The following is a 16,674-nucleotide window of genomic DNA, read 5'->3' on the forward strand; positions in this document are numbered from 1 at the left end:
TATATTTTCTTTCATATGCATTCATCACTCTAAACAACTTTGTACAACAGAAGGAGATCCTTTTTAGTGCGCCTACGCTAGTCAAATTTGAAATATAGTAAGCAAAGTTTCCTGTGATTTACTATCTTAAAACTTGTTTAAGTTGGACAATATTCCAAATGTCATTCTTAGGAGTTACATTCATGTTATTCCTATTGTGGGATAATTTTATATTCTATTCATATTGTTTATGCTGTTTCGTTACTTCGGTAAGCCTTGAGGTTCAGTTTTCCTGATAAGTACTGACATTTAGCAGGAAGAGGGTTGCTTCAGGTGTGCAACCAACTGGGTCGATCCATCTTGGCAACTATCTTGGTGCAATCAAGACTTGGGTGTCTTTACAGGTTAGCTCTTAAATAGTCTTTTGTCATTTGTGCTTTTTGAGTTATTACTAATAATATCCCAACCTGGGACTCCAATTGTGGCTTAGCTTAGGAGATCCATATATGCATTGTGATGTATATACTATGAACATACCATATCCATGGTAATTCTGCAGGCATTAGAAATTATTAGAATGTGTAATTTTTTAATATAGTTTGTTATGTTCTGGTGTTATTTTATGAAAAAGTAATGACATTGTGCTAGAGAAGAATTAATGTTATATAATACATGATTGATTACTTTTGTGGGGGCTAAAGGTACATAGGGTTAGAGACTTTAGATCAGTCAACGATACACAATTTTCATCAGGACTTCAATTTATGGAAGGGCAAATCAACATGCACTAAAAATTAGTTGGATTGTTGGTTATTCCTAACACCAGCTCTTAAAAATAGCCATCATGGAGTTCCTTTCTTGGTTGCTAGTGAGGATATAACAACCAAATATAGAAGCTGCCGCTTCTTACTTCCAATACCACTCTTCTTCCCTCTTTTACTAATCACACATCTTTTGATTCTTAATGCGTGACTATTTTCTGCTTTCAGATTGATTGGCATTATGGGAAACTCACTTATCCAGACCAGGTGGTGGTTGTGTGTGAAAAATAGATTTTGTTTTATTCCTGCTTATGTCATCTCATTAGATTCCCTCAAGAAAACAAAAATCCTAAACTGGTATTCATGTGAACCATCCATCTTCTGCAATATTGTAAAATTAATTGAGCATCAAAATTACAATCCATGCAAGTTATATTAATTTTTATTTTTCTGTTCCTTGTATACACCTTAGTTGTCCTACTCCTTGTAGTTGGTTGCAAATCCATCCTCGAACAGGAAGGCAGTGATTCCTTCTTAGGTCCAACATCATCATCAGCCATGATATCATTTAATCCAATGCCTTTTGCCTCTGTTTGCCCTCTTGGGTGAATAGCTTAAAACATACAGATACAACACGTAATGCAGAATAATAATGCCATAGATGTCAGATAAAATAGAAGAGATGTTATTCCATTCATAATCGTGTCTCACAAGTTACATTCGGAAGTATATAAAGGTACCGAGGGGGTGCGAGTGCCAACCGTCGCACTGTAACTACCATCCCTCGGTTACCGACTAACAAAGACAATTACAACTTAATAAACTAGTTTTATTCGTGTACAATATTGCTGCCAACATCATCCCCCCCAAAAACAAAAGTCGTCTCCAGGCGACTTACAACAAAATGGAGAATACATGGGGACTATAGAACCCAGAATCAAAAACTAAGGGGATGCAGAGGGCGTCTCTAATGAAGAAGGCGCTGGTGGTGGTGTAGCAGCGGACGCCAATCGCTCACGGAGTTTGTACACTTGCTCCGTCCTCCTCTTTAGGTCCCGCTCCGCCACCATTTGCCGCTCCATGGCAGTCTTTACCATATAGGCTGCCTCCAACACCTCCTTATCCTTCTTGTCCACACTCTCCAGTGCACTGACCAATCGAGTCTCCAACAACTCTCTGGATGCTCTTTCCTCTTCCAACTGTATCAGCAAGGCAGACTTCTCTGCTACTAAAGTGTCCATTGCTGTCTGAGTCTGTGCTACGGTGGCCTCTACCTCCCGAAACCTGGCAGTTAGCGCCTCCCGAGCTGTCACTGCTGCTACTCGCAAGGCCTTAACTGTGGTTGCCGTTTGTTGTGTCCTCCGAAGCTCAAGATAACCTTCGTGGAAGGCCTGCTCCACCTCTCTCACCAACGACTGCATCCGGGTCTCGCCAACCCCCTCAGTGAGGCTCCAAGCCTCCAGCATCACTTGGTTCTCTGTCTCAAGCCACCTGACACACTCAAAACGCCTCTCAAACTCCTCTTTGCATCCGGTGCGGGCAAAGGTCAACAGCCCCTCAATCCGCTCAACCATGGCGGCATTTGCCTGGAGTGTGGCAGATGACACAAGCCGCTGTGCCCTCAGAGTCATCTTGCCAATGAACTGCTCCAACTCTCCTGTACCCTGTTGTACTCCCCCAGGCACCCCCTCCTCTCTGTAAGGACTGGTTACTACAACTGCAGGGGGTGACGCAACCCTCTGAAGTGCCCTACTACTCAGAGAGCTCCCCTCCTCGAGATCAATAATATCCAAGGGATGCATGGCCTTGCCTGGAGATAGAGCGGCCTCTCCCATTGGTGCCATGGGCGTGAGCTTGTAACGACTCAGCGACGCACTGAGGTCATCATGGAGAGCACCTGCTTCCATCATTGCCTCTTGCATATAGCCTGGCAAACCTGACACATCCGACACATTGTGCACCATGGAAGCCTACGACACATCGTGCACCATGGAAGCCTCTGCACTCGCCAAGGTCTCCATCCGTGATGGTGTCATCGCTATCGTCACCTGAGGCTGCCCAAACCTAGGAACTGACACTGTGGTGACTACGCTCACTGTCTCGAACGACTGCGGCACCGCTAACTGACAAGTCTCTGGTAAGCGTGCTGGTGTAAAGTGGACCTGTACTTGTGATGCTAAAACAAACTCTTCTGTATCGACCGACTCCACTACCTCTTTTTCCGGCAACTGGTCACCTCTTCTTCCTGCCAATCGGAAGCTCCCTCTGCTCACCTGGGAGGTGTCTGAGGTTTCCTCCCTGTCGCTATCTGCATCCTCCTCTGCATCAAACTCTTCTGTGTCGGACTCGGTGTCGGACATGGCGGCCTTCTTTCTTTTTGTGCCCAAACGTGCCTCTGCGCCATGTGCCAAGACGTCCAAGTGCGACCAATAGAATATGGGTGGCTGGTCTGGTGCAACGCGACCTTGTGGCTCCAATGGCTGTGAGCCCGGGGTGGTCTGTGTGCGGACTGCATCCAGAAATAACCCAATGGCATGATGGGGCATGTAAAATTTTTTGTACTGCAGGGTCATGAATTCATCCATTCTATCTGCCAGTAGTGACGCCCAATCATATACTACCCCATTGTGCAGCCCATTCATCAACACTATCTGTGCGATAGCTATGTTAGACGCGTGGCTGGCACCTGTGAGGCGACTCTTCACCACGGACAAGAGGCATCGCCACACTCCTTTGGCGAAAATGTTTTCTTTACCCCCGACTCTTGCTTGCACTTTTGAGGCTATCTTTTTCTCCCTGGGTGAGGTTATCGCGCAACATCAATTGCAGTAATGTGGCATGGTTTTCCGGAGATATTTTTTGTGTCTGTTTTTTTCCCTTTCAACCCTGGTATGCCAAACACCTTGTTGAACTCGCCTGCCGTGAATGAAATAGTTATCTGCTGGTGTTGATAATCAAATACAGACTGGTGGCGGTGTCTGTCATAGCTGCCAATCATGGCACGCAAAACCACTTCAAAGTCCTTTATACAGAAAACTGGCATCTGGACGGCCCAGTGTACTTGTGCCTGGCGAAGGCTTTTCTTTATCATGTCATCGTGAGGTGTCTTCGCCCACCAGTTCCTACAGTCTATTCCATTCAGACCTTCGAACACAATATTATCTGCTGTTACCTCATCCTTGTCCTTTGTCGCCAGGGGTTTTGGACGATGCTTCTTGCTTTTTTGACTGCTTCTCATCCTGAGGCTGCCTGCAATACGCACACCAGATGGCAAAACTCGTTTGCCTGTGTCTCCACTCGATTCTGAAGCTTTTCGCCCTCCCTGCAACTTGTCTTTTAATGGCTGTAACCGTTTTTGCCAATCTGCCTTGTTCTTATTTGTGTCCATTGGTTTCGGATTAATTCTTTAATTTGCTTTTATAGCTTTAAACCCAGTTTGCCACTTTCTGCCACTTCCAACTACCTGCTGCCACTTTTTTGCTTCCAGCTGCCAGAGTTCCCTTTGCTCCCGTTGATCGGTAGTACGGTGTATGGCAGGTGGGTGTACTTGGCGTGCGGGTGTGCGGTGTGCAATCTCCTTCCTCCGGAATATTTTTCTTTCTGTTGGTTGGGTTTGTCTTGTGTTTTTTTTTTTTTTCCTTGGCCTGCGGTTTTGTTTTTTGCCTTTGGCGCTGCGTGATGTTTATTTATGGTGGAGGGGCACCATTGTACAGTGGACACATGGTGCCACCGCACAGTGACCCTGTGGTGCCACCGCATGGTGGACCCACGTTGCCACTGCGTGACGACCCCGTGGTGCCACCGCACGGTGGACCCATCGTGCGATGACCTTGTGATGCCACCGCACGGTGGACCCACGTTGCCACCGCACGGTGACCCCGTGGTGCCACCGGCATGGCCCCCACCGTACGGTGCCTCGGTTTTTTTTCCTCTCAGTCGTACGGTCAACTGTTGTACGGACCCGTACGGCCGTACATTTTTTTTTTTTAAATTTTTAAAATTTATTTATTTAAATTTTTTTTTTCCCCTCTCGGCCCTACAGCCAACTGTCGTACGACCGTACGTTTTTTAAAATAATTTTTAATTTTTTTCCTCTCGATCGTACGGCCGTACGTTTTCCCCTTCTCGGCCGTATGGTCCACTGTCGTACGGACTTGTGCGGCCGTACGTTTTTTTTTTTTTAATTTTTATTTCTTCTAGAGGGTTTGAGATCGGTCGCCCGTTTCTGTTCGTGGTACTGTTTTAATTTCGACCCATTGATGGCGTCTGGTATCTCCTTCCCATCGAGCGTCCACAACTTAATCGCCCCGTTGGCATTGACCTCGCGTACCTTGAAGGGCCCTAGCCATCGCACTTTAAATTTTCCTGGTTTGATTTCGTTCCTCCCATTGAATTTCAACACTAACTGCCCCAGAGTAAACTTCATTCGCCAAAGATGCTTGTCGTGCCAGACCTTCCGTCTTTGCTGGGCTGCCTTTGTGGCCCATTGTGCCATCATTCTTTTTTCGTCCAACTTGCTTAAGGCATATAGTCTCTCCCTCAGGCTCTCCATATCCTCGAGTCTGTTCTCTACTGCAATGTGAAGGCTTGGCACCATGAATTCCGCTAGCACCACAGCTTCCTGCCCGTACATGAGTTGGAACGAAGTCTGGCCTATGGTCACCTTGTAAGTTGTACGGTAGGCCCACAAGACCGAAGGTAACTTTTCTTCCCAGTCTTCTCCCTCGACACCGCACAACTTGTATATCACGCTCACAATAATCTTGTTGGTAGCCTCGGCCTGCCCATTGGCTCGCGGGTAATAGGGGCTAGACAATGAATGGAAAATCTTGAATTCCGTAGTAAGGAGTTTAATAACGCGATTCACAAAATGTCCACCCCTGTCGCTTTTCAACTGCATAGGGATCCCATATCGTGTAATAATTTGCTCGTAGATGAATTTTGCTGTACTTACGGCCGAGTTATCAGGTAGGGCCCGCGCTTCAACCCGCTTCGTTAAATATTCAGTGTCTACCACAATGTAGCGACACCTCCTAGCGCGGCTCACCTTGAGTGGGCCGATAAAATCCAGCCCCCAGCGTTCGAATAATTCTTGAGCATGCGAAGGGTTGAGGGGCATGAAATCCCTTTTTAGCGGCCTCCCCGCTCTCTCGCAGGTATCACAACCTACTACCCATTCCCTAGCATCATTATACAACATGGGCCACCAGAGGCCTGCTAGCAAGACCTTCCTTGCCGTCATGTCCGGTCCCATATGGCCTACTGCGGGCCCCTCATGTGTTTCCCTCAAGACGCTTGGCACCTCTTCCTCCATCACACACCGACGTAACACCTCGTCGGGCCCCATTTTATACAATAAACCATTAATCAGCTAAAATGTGCGGCTTCTCAACACAAGCTTTCTTCGCTCTCCCGGCGTCATGCCTTGGGGGAATACAGAGGTGGAGAGATATTCCCCGATGGCAGTATACCATGGGGGTAGTACCGCGATCTTGAATAGGTGGGTGTCTGGAAAGTCGTCATTTACCCCTTCTGGCGGCTCTCCGGATCTGATCCGGGACAATTGGTCAGCGATGACATGGCTTTTGCTTGGCCGTACAATTATTGTGAACGTAAACTCTTGAAGTAGCAGTAGCCATCTGCTTATCCTGCCTTGATGATGGGTTTGTTTACCAGGTACATCAAGGCCTGATGGTCCACATAGAAGGTGAAGGGTGTCGCTAGGAGGTAGTGTCGAAATTTCTATACGGCATAGACCATCCCGAGGGCCTCCCTCTCGGTGGTACTGTAGTTCCTCTCGGCTTTCGACATCAACCTACTCGCAAAATAGATGGGGTGATCCAACCCGTGTGCCCCTTCCTACGCTAGCGTAGCACCAATGGCATAGTTCGAGGCATCCACGTGTACGTGGAATTCTCGGTCCCAGTTTGGATAGGCCAGAATGGGTGCTGCCACCAGTCTCGTCTTAAGTTCCTGGAATGCTTCCTTTTGTGCCGACTCCCATATGTATGGTTCGCCTTTTCGAGTTAGTTTGTCGAGTGGAAATGAAAGTTGGGCAAAGTTCTTGATGAACTTCCGGTAGTATCCAATGTGTCTCAAAAAGGACTTGACTCCTGTCACATCAATGGGCGACTCCATTTCCACAATTACTCGTACCTTATCTGGGTCAGTTTTCAATCTAGCTTTACAAATGATATGGCTTAACAACTTCCCCTGTGGTACCATAAACCGTCATTTCCGTGGATTTAAGGTGAGCCCCCCTTCGGCACCGCTCCATGCACTCTCTCAGTGCCACCAAGTGAGTGTCTTCGCTACTGAAAATTGACTAGTCATCCAAAAAGGCTTTAAAATTTCCTACCGACATCTTATCAAAGATGTGAAGAACTATCATCTGGAAGGTTGCGGGAGCGTTGCACAACTCGAAAGGCATCCGGTTGTACGCATAGACTCCATCTTCCACCACAAAGGTGGTCTTCAGCTTGTCCTCCTCGGCTATTGAAATCTGGTTGTACCCTGAGAAGTCGTCGAGAAATGAGTACATTTCATGGCCAACCACCTCCTCCAGGATACTGTCTGTGAAAGGTATGGGAAACGGGTCCTTGATGGTGACTGCGTTGAGGCACCGAAAATCCACGCAGATGCGGATCTCGTTGGCCTCCTTCTTTAGTGAAATCACAATCGGCGAGACCCACTCACTTGTCTCCACTCGAAATATGATGCTGGCCTCCAGCATCCGTTCGATCTCCTTGTTCACCTTGGCCGCATAGCTTTTGTTCATTCGGTATGGCCTCTTCCGTACCGGTTGAGCTCCTGGGACCAATGGTATTCGGTGGACACACATTTTTGGCAGAACCCCCTTCAGATCCTTGTAGGACCACGCGAATACGTCCTTGTATTCCAGGAAGATTTTGAATGCTGCTGCCTTCAGCACTGGGCTCCAATCGTCGCCTACCTAGATATTTCGAGGATTGGCAGTGTCTCCCAAGTTTGTTTCCTTCATAGTGGGGTCTTTGTACTGCATTGGCCCATCTTTCGAAAATTCGTATGTTGAGACATCATTTATTTTGGCGTCTCCCTCCTTGTACTCCGTGTATTCTGGCAGAAACTCCTCCTTCTCGCTTGGCTCGTCCTCAATCTGTAGCATGTGACAAGCCGGATGAAACACTTCATAGTCTTCCATTTGCCAGTGGAAGAGTCCATTCAAAGAGGAAGTGTCATCTTCTGAACATCCGCCAAGTTCCAGTACTCCTTCCTCATTTGGTTCCCTCTCGTCCTTATCTTCATAGGAGTCCCACTCCCATTTGGTTGAATCTTCTGAATCCGAGTCAGATGATGCTAGTTCCTCACCGACAACCTAGGTTCTTAGATCAATGGTATACTTCCGCCCCGTACCCCTTCTTCTTGAGTGGGATTACCACAAAATCTAGTATGAAGGGTTGCGTGCCGATGGTGACCGGCTGGGCCATCAGGGTGCCGAGTGGCTTGATGTTGTGCTGGTCTGCACCTACCAAGTTGAACGTGGGTGGCCATAGTGTTGGCTTCCCGAGCTTCTTCCATGTATCCTCTGGTAGTACATTCACCCCCGAACCTCTGTCCACGATGGTGTCTTTGAGGATAGCCCCGAGAATTCCCATCTTTACTACAACAGGATGCCGACCATTATTTAAGGCCAACAACATTGGGTCGGCCGAGGGGCTGACCGGAACTTCCGCCCGTGTGGCACGCAAAGGTGCCTGCGCAGTAGTTTGTATGGAACTAAAAATGGCGGTTCTTAACTGTGGCATTGTTTTCAGAAGGTCCTTTACCCTTATAGGTACTTCCATCTGTAGTACTTGCCCAATGATGTTATTTTCAGCTTCCGTACGGGATGATGTACTCACCACCTCGTCGTTCCATCGTTCGGCCGTCATCTCATGTTCAATATTGGCCTTTGCCTCTCGTAATCTCTCCTTCTCCGTACGGGGGTCGGGATAAGTGGCCTTTTTCGTTTGAGCGCAGGTGATCGCCAGTACTTCTTTCTCAGCAGTCTTCTCAGTCTTCTCAATGTTGAGGAGATTAACCCCTGACTTTGGGCAATTTCTGTCCTCATGGTCGCCTGGCCCACACCATCGACAGAGGTGTTGAGGGGTGGCTTCCTTCGTGCAATCACGGGCGAAGTGCCCCCACTAATTGTAGGCCCTACACTGGATCATTGGCCGGCCCTTGGTGTCATACTGGATACGGCTTTTGTTATTGTTATTGTTATTATTCCTTCTGCTGCCGCGTCTGTTGTCCTGGTAACCTCCAGATGATGCCGTGGTTTGCTGGGCTGTACCCGCTGGCACGGATGTTGTGGCCTGCTCAGTGAACAACACTTGGTTCATTTGCATACTTCGAGTCTTCATGTTGTATGGGCACTCCTTAATGGAGTGTTCCATCACTTGGCAAATCTCACAAAAGGCCTTCTTCGGGCAAGTACCCTTCGTATGTCCCTCCTCTTTGCACTCCGTGCACCATACGTCGCCTTCGGTCCGACCCGTGCTTCTCATTGTTTTAAATTCTCTCAACATATGGTGCATATCCTTTTGAAGAGCTTGCACCTTCTTACTTGATGATTCGTCACTGTTGCTTTCTCCCGAGGACTCCTCTTCTGCAGAGGACTTGTCCTTTTTCTTCCGCGATGTTTTGTCTTCACTTTCCAAATCCATCGCGCGGTTGTATGCGTCATCGTATGAAGTGGGCGGTACAATTTTCATCTTTCTCCGCAGGGATGACCGCAACCCTTCCACGAACCATCTCTTCTTTAGTCCGTCAGCCGGCTGGTTCTCCGTCTTCCCCAGTAACTCCTTTAACCGTCGGCTGTATGTTCGCACTGTCTCGTGCTTTCCTTGCTTTGTGCTTAATATCTCCGCCACGATCTCATTATCATCTCGAAGGAGTTGAAACTCCGTCTCGAAAGCTTTCTGTAGGTCATCCCATGTTCCCACCTTTGCTTCATCCACATCAGAGTACCAATCAATGGCTACTCCTCTCAGGGTGGCAGGGAACTGCACCACCCAATCTGCTTTGTCAGGGAACTGCACCACCCAATCCGTTTTGTCAACTACCTTGTTGGCTGACCATATTGTCTCACACATACAACAGTGTCGTACGAGGTCATCGTTGCCATCTCCGTTGAATTTAGGCAACTTCTGTTTACCCGCCATCAATGGGGGTCGTCTTCCTGGAGGTGGCTGTGGCTGTGTCTGTGCCCCTGCGCCGCTCCCTCCGACGCCGGTGGTGTGTCCTGCGTGGGTGACTAGAGGTACGGTGTTTTGCCTACCGTGTGTGGCACCTACAACCGTACGGTTGTCCTCCCCTCCGTTCTCACCCGCGCCCACTCCTGATTCCCTTTGGTGATCCTCACTTTGTGGCGTAAGGGACAAGTTTCTAAACTAATCCCGGGTCTCTTTGACTAGATTCCTTCGTAACCTTGTTTCCTCCAGAAATTCTTCGTGGCTTCTCACCCTATGGTGTTCCGGCGACGCGTAGAAATTTCCCTCGGCTTCTGCACCCTCCGTGACACCTCCTTGGTTCCCTTCGGGCAACCCCTCGGTAGGTCGTCCTTTGGCAAGTTGCCTCAGCCTCCGTCTACGTTCTACTCGTTATTCCAGAATCAAGGCCCTCTGCGCGGCCTCCCACTCGTCCGTTTCTGCTTTCTTTTTTCTATCTTTGTTTAATAGGTTGGGCATTAATTCCCGTACATTTCCATAATTCACAACACATAAACCAGAGCACACCTTTATTAATTCATTTCGTCAGATACAACTCGTGTCAATATTATGACACCTTTATTTGAATATAGAATGTTCCTTTATCCCTATGGGATTCAGGGTTCAATTCCTTCCTGGCCTCGTGCCATCTCGCTCCGCTTCACGACAGCTGCTTTCTTCGTACTGTTGGAGGATTTGTTGGCGTCGCTCTTCCCGGGCAATCTCCTCCAGGCTAGCTTGTTGTGCCAGCGATGCCTGTGCAAGCAACCAGGGGAGGTGGTTCATCAACCGATTTACTGTCGGGCTAACCTCCAGTGCTGTCCACACGACACTTGGTGGGATTTCAGCCTCCGTGGCCTCTCGTCGGACATAGGTCTCGATGGCTACTTGGAGCAGGATTGAAAATTCCCTCATCGCAGTGTCTTCTCCGCTGTAGAGCTCTGTTTGCGCGTCGTCAGCCTCTGGGTTTATCTCACCAACGGGTAGGCCCATCGTGTCCGTGCGCCATCTGCTTCTTTCGTTCCCGAGTATGTCTAGGCAATGACGCCAAATGTTTGCCCTCTTGGGTGAATAGCTTAAAACATACAGATACAACACGTAATGCAGAATAATAATGCCATAGATGTCAGATAAAATAGAAGAGATGTTATTCCATTCATAATCGTGTCTCACAAGTTACATTCGGAAGTATATAAAGGTACTGAGGGGGTGCGAGTGCCAACCGTCGCACCGTAACTACCATCCCTCGGTTACCGACTAACAAAGACAATTACAACTTAATTAACTAGTTTTATTCGTGTACAATATTGCCGGCAACAGCCTCCACTTTTGCTTCATCATCTTTTGCTTGCTTCTCAAAATCAACAATCTCATCTTCCGTAAACATGGGTTCCTCACCTTACATAGTGTAGTCACTATATGGATCAATGCTATTCAAGTCAATTGGCACATAAGTAGCTGAGCCCACCACCTTTTTTGAGCAAAGATAAAGGTTGCATTGCATGAAGATGTCATTGAAGTGCTTTTTGTGTCAACTTTCTGCACTTCTTCATGTGAATGGCATCAAATAAACTCCAATTGTGCTCACATCTAAAAGTGCTAAAGGTTGGGACAAAATTTAGAGGGTTAGATTTTGAAAATTTGGGGTTTTTCTGCTCCAATCTTCCTACCAAGCAGCTGCAAAGAAGACATTCACAAGTTTGTAATTAGCAATAAATGAATACATCAAATGTTTGAAATTTTGAATTGAGGTAAAATGCAGATAGATTTTTTTGTTAGTTGGTGCTTGGGTGGATCTTCCTTAGATAGCTAGTGGTGAGGAGAAGAGCCTTCTGTCAACACACATATTTTTATAAGTCATTTATAAAAAATTGGGTAACATCCTCTCAATGCATATTGAAAGGTCCCCCATAACCTCCTTGTCAACTTTCTTGAAGTCATTTGCGAAGAAAAATTTGGACTGAAGGTAGTATCCCATTTCATGAATGGGTTGGTGGAATTGATTTTTTCTTCCTTAAATCAATATTGTTTCAAATGAGTTCAAATTTTCTTCTTTTTCCCTTGTAATAATTTTGGATGGCCTCATAAATGTACCCCATTAGATTTTGCTCCAATTTTACCAAGTGCAAAACTTTTATTGAAGGACAGCTATGGACAAATTAAAGTTGCAATTGAAATAAAACATAAAAAAATCAAACAATATAGTGTAAATAGAATTTAGGAAAAAATGCGCACTTAAATGATCACAATTTAAAATTTGAATAGAAGTTTAAAGTTATCTTGATGATCTCATTAGCATTTTTTTTGAAGAAATCATCAAAATTTGTCTTTAGTAGATTGCACACTCATTGAGTAAAATACAAAATGAGTTTTTGAGCCATTTGCTTGCTAGAAAGACTCACTGATTTTCTGTTGAGTGTTCGCTGGTTTTTTGTTGAGTACTCACTAGAAATTCAGCGAGTTTGACCAAAAAAATTGCCAAACGCATTAAAATACGAAACACGAAATTAATGCAAAAATAATCAGAAAAATAGTCAAAAAAGTCGCAATTTTTCCCTACAAATGCATGAATGCCCTTCACACTTCCATACATAACACTTGGAAAGCAAATATTCTTCATTAAATTGTGCCAAATACTTGAATTCTATCTTAAGTGAAAAATTGTGAAATGGTGTGTGACAAGAAGTTTTGTGTGGTTTCAAAGGCCTTAATTTGGGCTTGGTGGTGGGGCTGCGGCCCCTTGATCCCACACTGTATCGTAACAAAAAATGCACCAGATGCATTGCCCCATGACCCCCACAAGAGGCACTGGCCCCAGACCCTCACAAGAGGCACTGCCCCTCGACCCCACTGGCAGCGTTGCCCCCAAACCCCCATGAGGGATGGCGACTCTTAACCCCTTGGGATGTCCTCTCCTAGACCTCCACTAGTTATTGGGATCCCTTCTTATATAAGAAATTAGATTCAATGAGTGACTTTGGGAGTGGAGACCAAAATTTACAGCTTAGACAATTATCTTAATCACTATCATAATACCATTGATCAATGGTGTCATACTATGAGTATCAAAAATTCAAATGCCATGTTTTTATTATAAAATATGAACATTTAGCCTTGCACAAGAAAGGTAGACAATAAAATTATCATAATACCAATCAAAAAAAATGAAAGGTAGATAAGAAATTAAGGGTGCTCATTGATTTGGTCAAATCAAAGCCACAAACACATCCTTCAACATCGAGTGAGGAGCTACAAGTGAGTGCAAAGATTAGAATCTCCCCAAGTTTTCACTAGACTAGGGAAGAGGAAGATGTCAAATGTTGTAATATGTGTTGATGCATAATAGCTTTGGTCAGATATAAGGGTGACCATTAATATTGATTATACATATATAAGCATGTATGTATGTATGTCAGTCCACTATGTGGACTGACATACATACACACATACTCCTTCCTTGTGTTTATAAGAATAATCACTTTGAATACTTTTCAAGCCGTCATCCTTATGTCTGATCAAAACTCTACATTAATCTGTGTGTGATCAGATTCTATTCTTCTCTTGCCTTGTATTGTGTAATGATCATTAAGGCATTGTTGTATATAACAAGACCAAAGTTTACATGATCGCATTCATTATATCGAACTTATATGTTCGTATTCGATAAATCGAACTTGATAATGTGTTTTGCACAGATCGACAACTTTAACTGGTTAAGAGTTAAGTTAACTAACATAAATAAAGTTCGCATCTATTGGTATGTAAGGGACACGTTATGAGTGGACATGCCTCCACATTGTGGAGACATGTCCCACTAAACATATATATATATATATATATATATATATATTCGTCGATTTCAAGAGAGAAGGATATGGAAATCAATAAATGTTCTCTCTCCCTTGATCGACGAATTTCTGACTTGAAGAAAACCCCTGCACTGCCCTTGATACATTATCATTGTTGACATTCATATTTTAGAAGGATTAAATTCTGAATACTCTGAATTTAAAGGGAAATCTGCACATTGAATGAAGTGCATCAGACTGATATAAATTTAATTTCTTAACATGGTATCAGACCCCTGGGAAAAGGAGATCCAAATTAAATTTGAGACATCAGACTAGCATCTATTAAGTATTGCAGTCACATTTCATTCTTCACAATGTCAAACATGATCAGATTTGAAGATCGACTCGAAGGAGCCAACAACTTCATATCATGGAAGCTCAGAATTATGATGCTTCTAAGGAGAATAAATTAGACTCCTTCATAAAAGAAAAGACAACTGAACCTGAAAATGAACCTGAGAAAACTCAATGGATTGAAAGCAATGAGAAAGCCATGAAACTTATAGTGGATGCAGCCAGGGATCATATTGTACCTATATTAGCAAAACGTGAAACTGCATACCTTATGTTCAAATCTCTTGAGAGTGCTTTTGAAATAAATAATACAGGCAGAACCCTTGCCCTAAAGAGGCAAATTAATAATAGAAGCAATGCATATTTCATAAGAATCACTGAACTAAGGGACCAACTATCAACAGTTGGATATGAAATTGATAGCAAGGAATTGACACTCATAACCTTAGGCGGTCTTCCAAATTCATGGGAATCATTTGTCCAAGGAATAAGCGCAAGATCCAAGCTTCCTAAATTTGATCGATTAAGATCTGATTGTCTACGAGAAGAGTCAAGACAAATAACAAAAGGGAAGCAGAAACCTATAGATGAGGATATTCATGTCCTTAACACAAATTCTCATAAGAAAGGTAAGAAGAAGAACTTCAAAAGGAAGAGAAATTCTCATGGAAAAAGTTCATCCAAGCAGAGAAAGGACCTGTCGTAAGTTTAATGTTTTAGGTGTGATCAATGTGGGCACTATGCGGTCAAGTGTCTTGACAGAACAAAACAACAAGCCTCATTTGCTAAAATCGGAAAGACAAATATAGAGCATGATTCTGAGAAATTTTCTTTCTACTCAGCATTATCCAACCAAGTCTCAAACAAACTTAACACATGGGTAATCGATAGTGGATCATCAAGACACATTACCGGATACCGAGATCACTTAGAAACTATGGTAGAAGAATCTGATGAAGAGGTTACAATTGGGGATGATTCTGCACATCCAGTAAAAGGAGTTGGAACCTGCACCATCAAATTGAAATCCGGGATCTCTATTCAACTCATTGGAGTACTATATGTGCTAGGTATTAAGAGAAATTTAATATCTATATCAGCTCTTGAAGATGACAGATACAAAGTTACATTTATGGAGGGTAAAGTCCTAGCATGGCTGAAGAACTCAACCATAAAGAAGGCCCAAACTATAGGCATAAGACAAGGACACCTTTACAAACTTTGCACTGAGTCAAATCAAGCCCTCATGAGACTTCTGACTCAAATGAGATTTGGCATCGAAGGTTAGGCCATATTCACTTTCGTGCCCTAACTTCTATGGATAAATTTGTAACCGGACTACCTAAACTAAATCAAACTCATAATGAGGCATGTAAAAGGTGTGCCTTGGGGAAAAATACTAAAGGTACTTTTCCTAATAGTTTGAGTAGAACTAAAGCTGTGCTAGAATTAGTCCTTTGACCTATGTGGACCCATGTCTATACCCTCCATAGGAGGATTTTTGTATTATGTAATTTTCATTGATGACTTCTCCAAGAAGACCCGGATATACTTTCTCAAGTGCAAAGAATCAAAAGAGATCCTTAAAAGGTTTAAGGAATTTAAAGCTCTGACAGAAAATTCTTCTGAGAAGAAAATTAAAATACTTAGAACAGACAATGGGAAAGAATATACTTCTGAAATCTTTAAAGAGTTTTGTGTAAATGCAGGGATTAAGAGGGAGTTCACTGTACCCTATAATCCTCAACAAAATGGAGTTGTTGAGAGGAAAAATAGAACTATAGTAGAGGTAGCTAGAGCAATGCTTTATGATCAAAACCTAGAAACCTAGTTCTGGGCTGAAGCTTCTAATACAACCGTATACATTCAAAATAGATGTCCTCACTCTCACTTGGAAAATGAAACTTTTGAAGAAGCCTTTACTGGTGTAAAACCAGATATCGGTCACTTAAGAATATTTGGGTGCCCAGTTTACATTCATGTGCCTAAAGAGAAGAGATTGAAACTAGAACCTTCTGGGAGAAAAGGAATATTTGTAGGCTACAGTTAAACTTCAAAAGCTTACAGAATATACATACCGGGACAAAGACAAGTTGAACTAAGTAAAGATGTCATTTTTGAAGAAGACATTGCCTTTAAGAAGGCCAGGAGATCAGATAAGATATAAATACCAAATTCGCACAAAGGTATGGAAGAAGATCTTGCTCTTGAGTTTCAGAGGGAGTATCCAGATGAAACTACAAATGAAAGTTAGATTCCTCTAGAGACTCAAGAAGAGGAACTAGAAAATAATCACAAGAGACCACTTTGGGCTAGAAAGATGATACAAGAAGCAGAAATCCATGCAGCACCCAAAGGAACATTCAAATAGAGCAAAAGACCTCGCTAATTAACATATGATGCATTAATGAGCGAAGTCATTAATTCTGAACCTATTGGTGTTGTAGAAGCCCTCAAGCATCAAGTCTCGAAGGATGCTATGATAGAAGAGTACCAATCCATTCTAAAGAATGATGTTTGGGACATAGTTCCTAGACCAAAAGAGAAATTTGTTGTCTC

At 44.2% G+C, this 16,674-nt stretch overlaps 1 protein-coding gene across 2 annotated transcripts in view; it reads left to right on the forward strand.

Moving 5' to 3' along the window:
* LOC131069850 (tryptophan--tRNA ligase, chloroplastic/mitochondrial) overlaps nucleotides 1-16,674 on the forward strand; it is a 154,227-nt gene that overhangs the window by 36,180 nt on the left and 101,373 nt on the right. Inside the window, exon 3 of one of the 2 annotated variants that reach the window (XM_058005428.2) lies at nucleotides 293-383. In XM_058005428.2, coding sequence (XP_057861411.1) covers nucleotides 293-383 — 91 coding nt within the window. The remainder of the gene's footprint in view (nucleotides 1-292; nucleotides 384-16,674) is intronic. The other variant, XM_058005429.2, reaches the window with a different exon arrangement.

This window comes from Cryptomeria japonica, chromosome 6 (genome assembly GCF_030272615.1).
Source record: "Cryptomeria japonica chromosome 6, Sugi_1.0, whole genome shotgun sequence".
NCBI classification, from domain to species: Eukaryota; Viridiplantae; Streptophyta; class Pinopsida; order Cupressales; family Cupressaceae; genus Cryptomeria; species Cryptomeria japonica.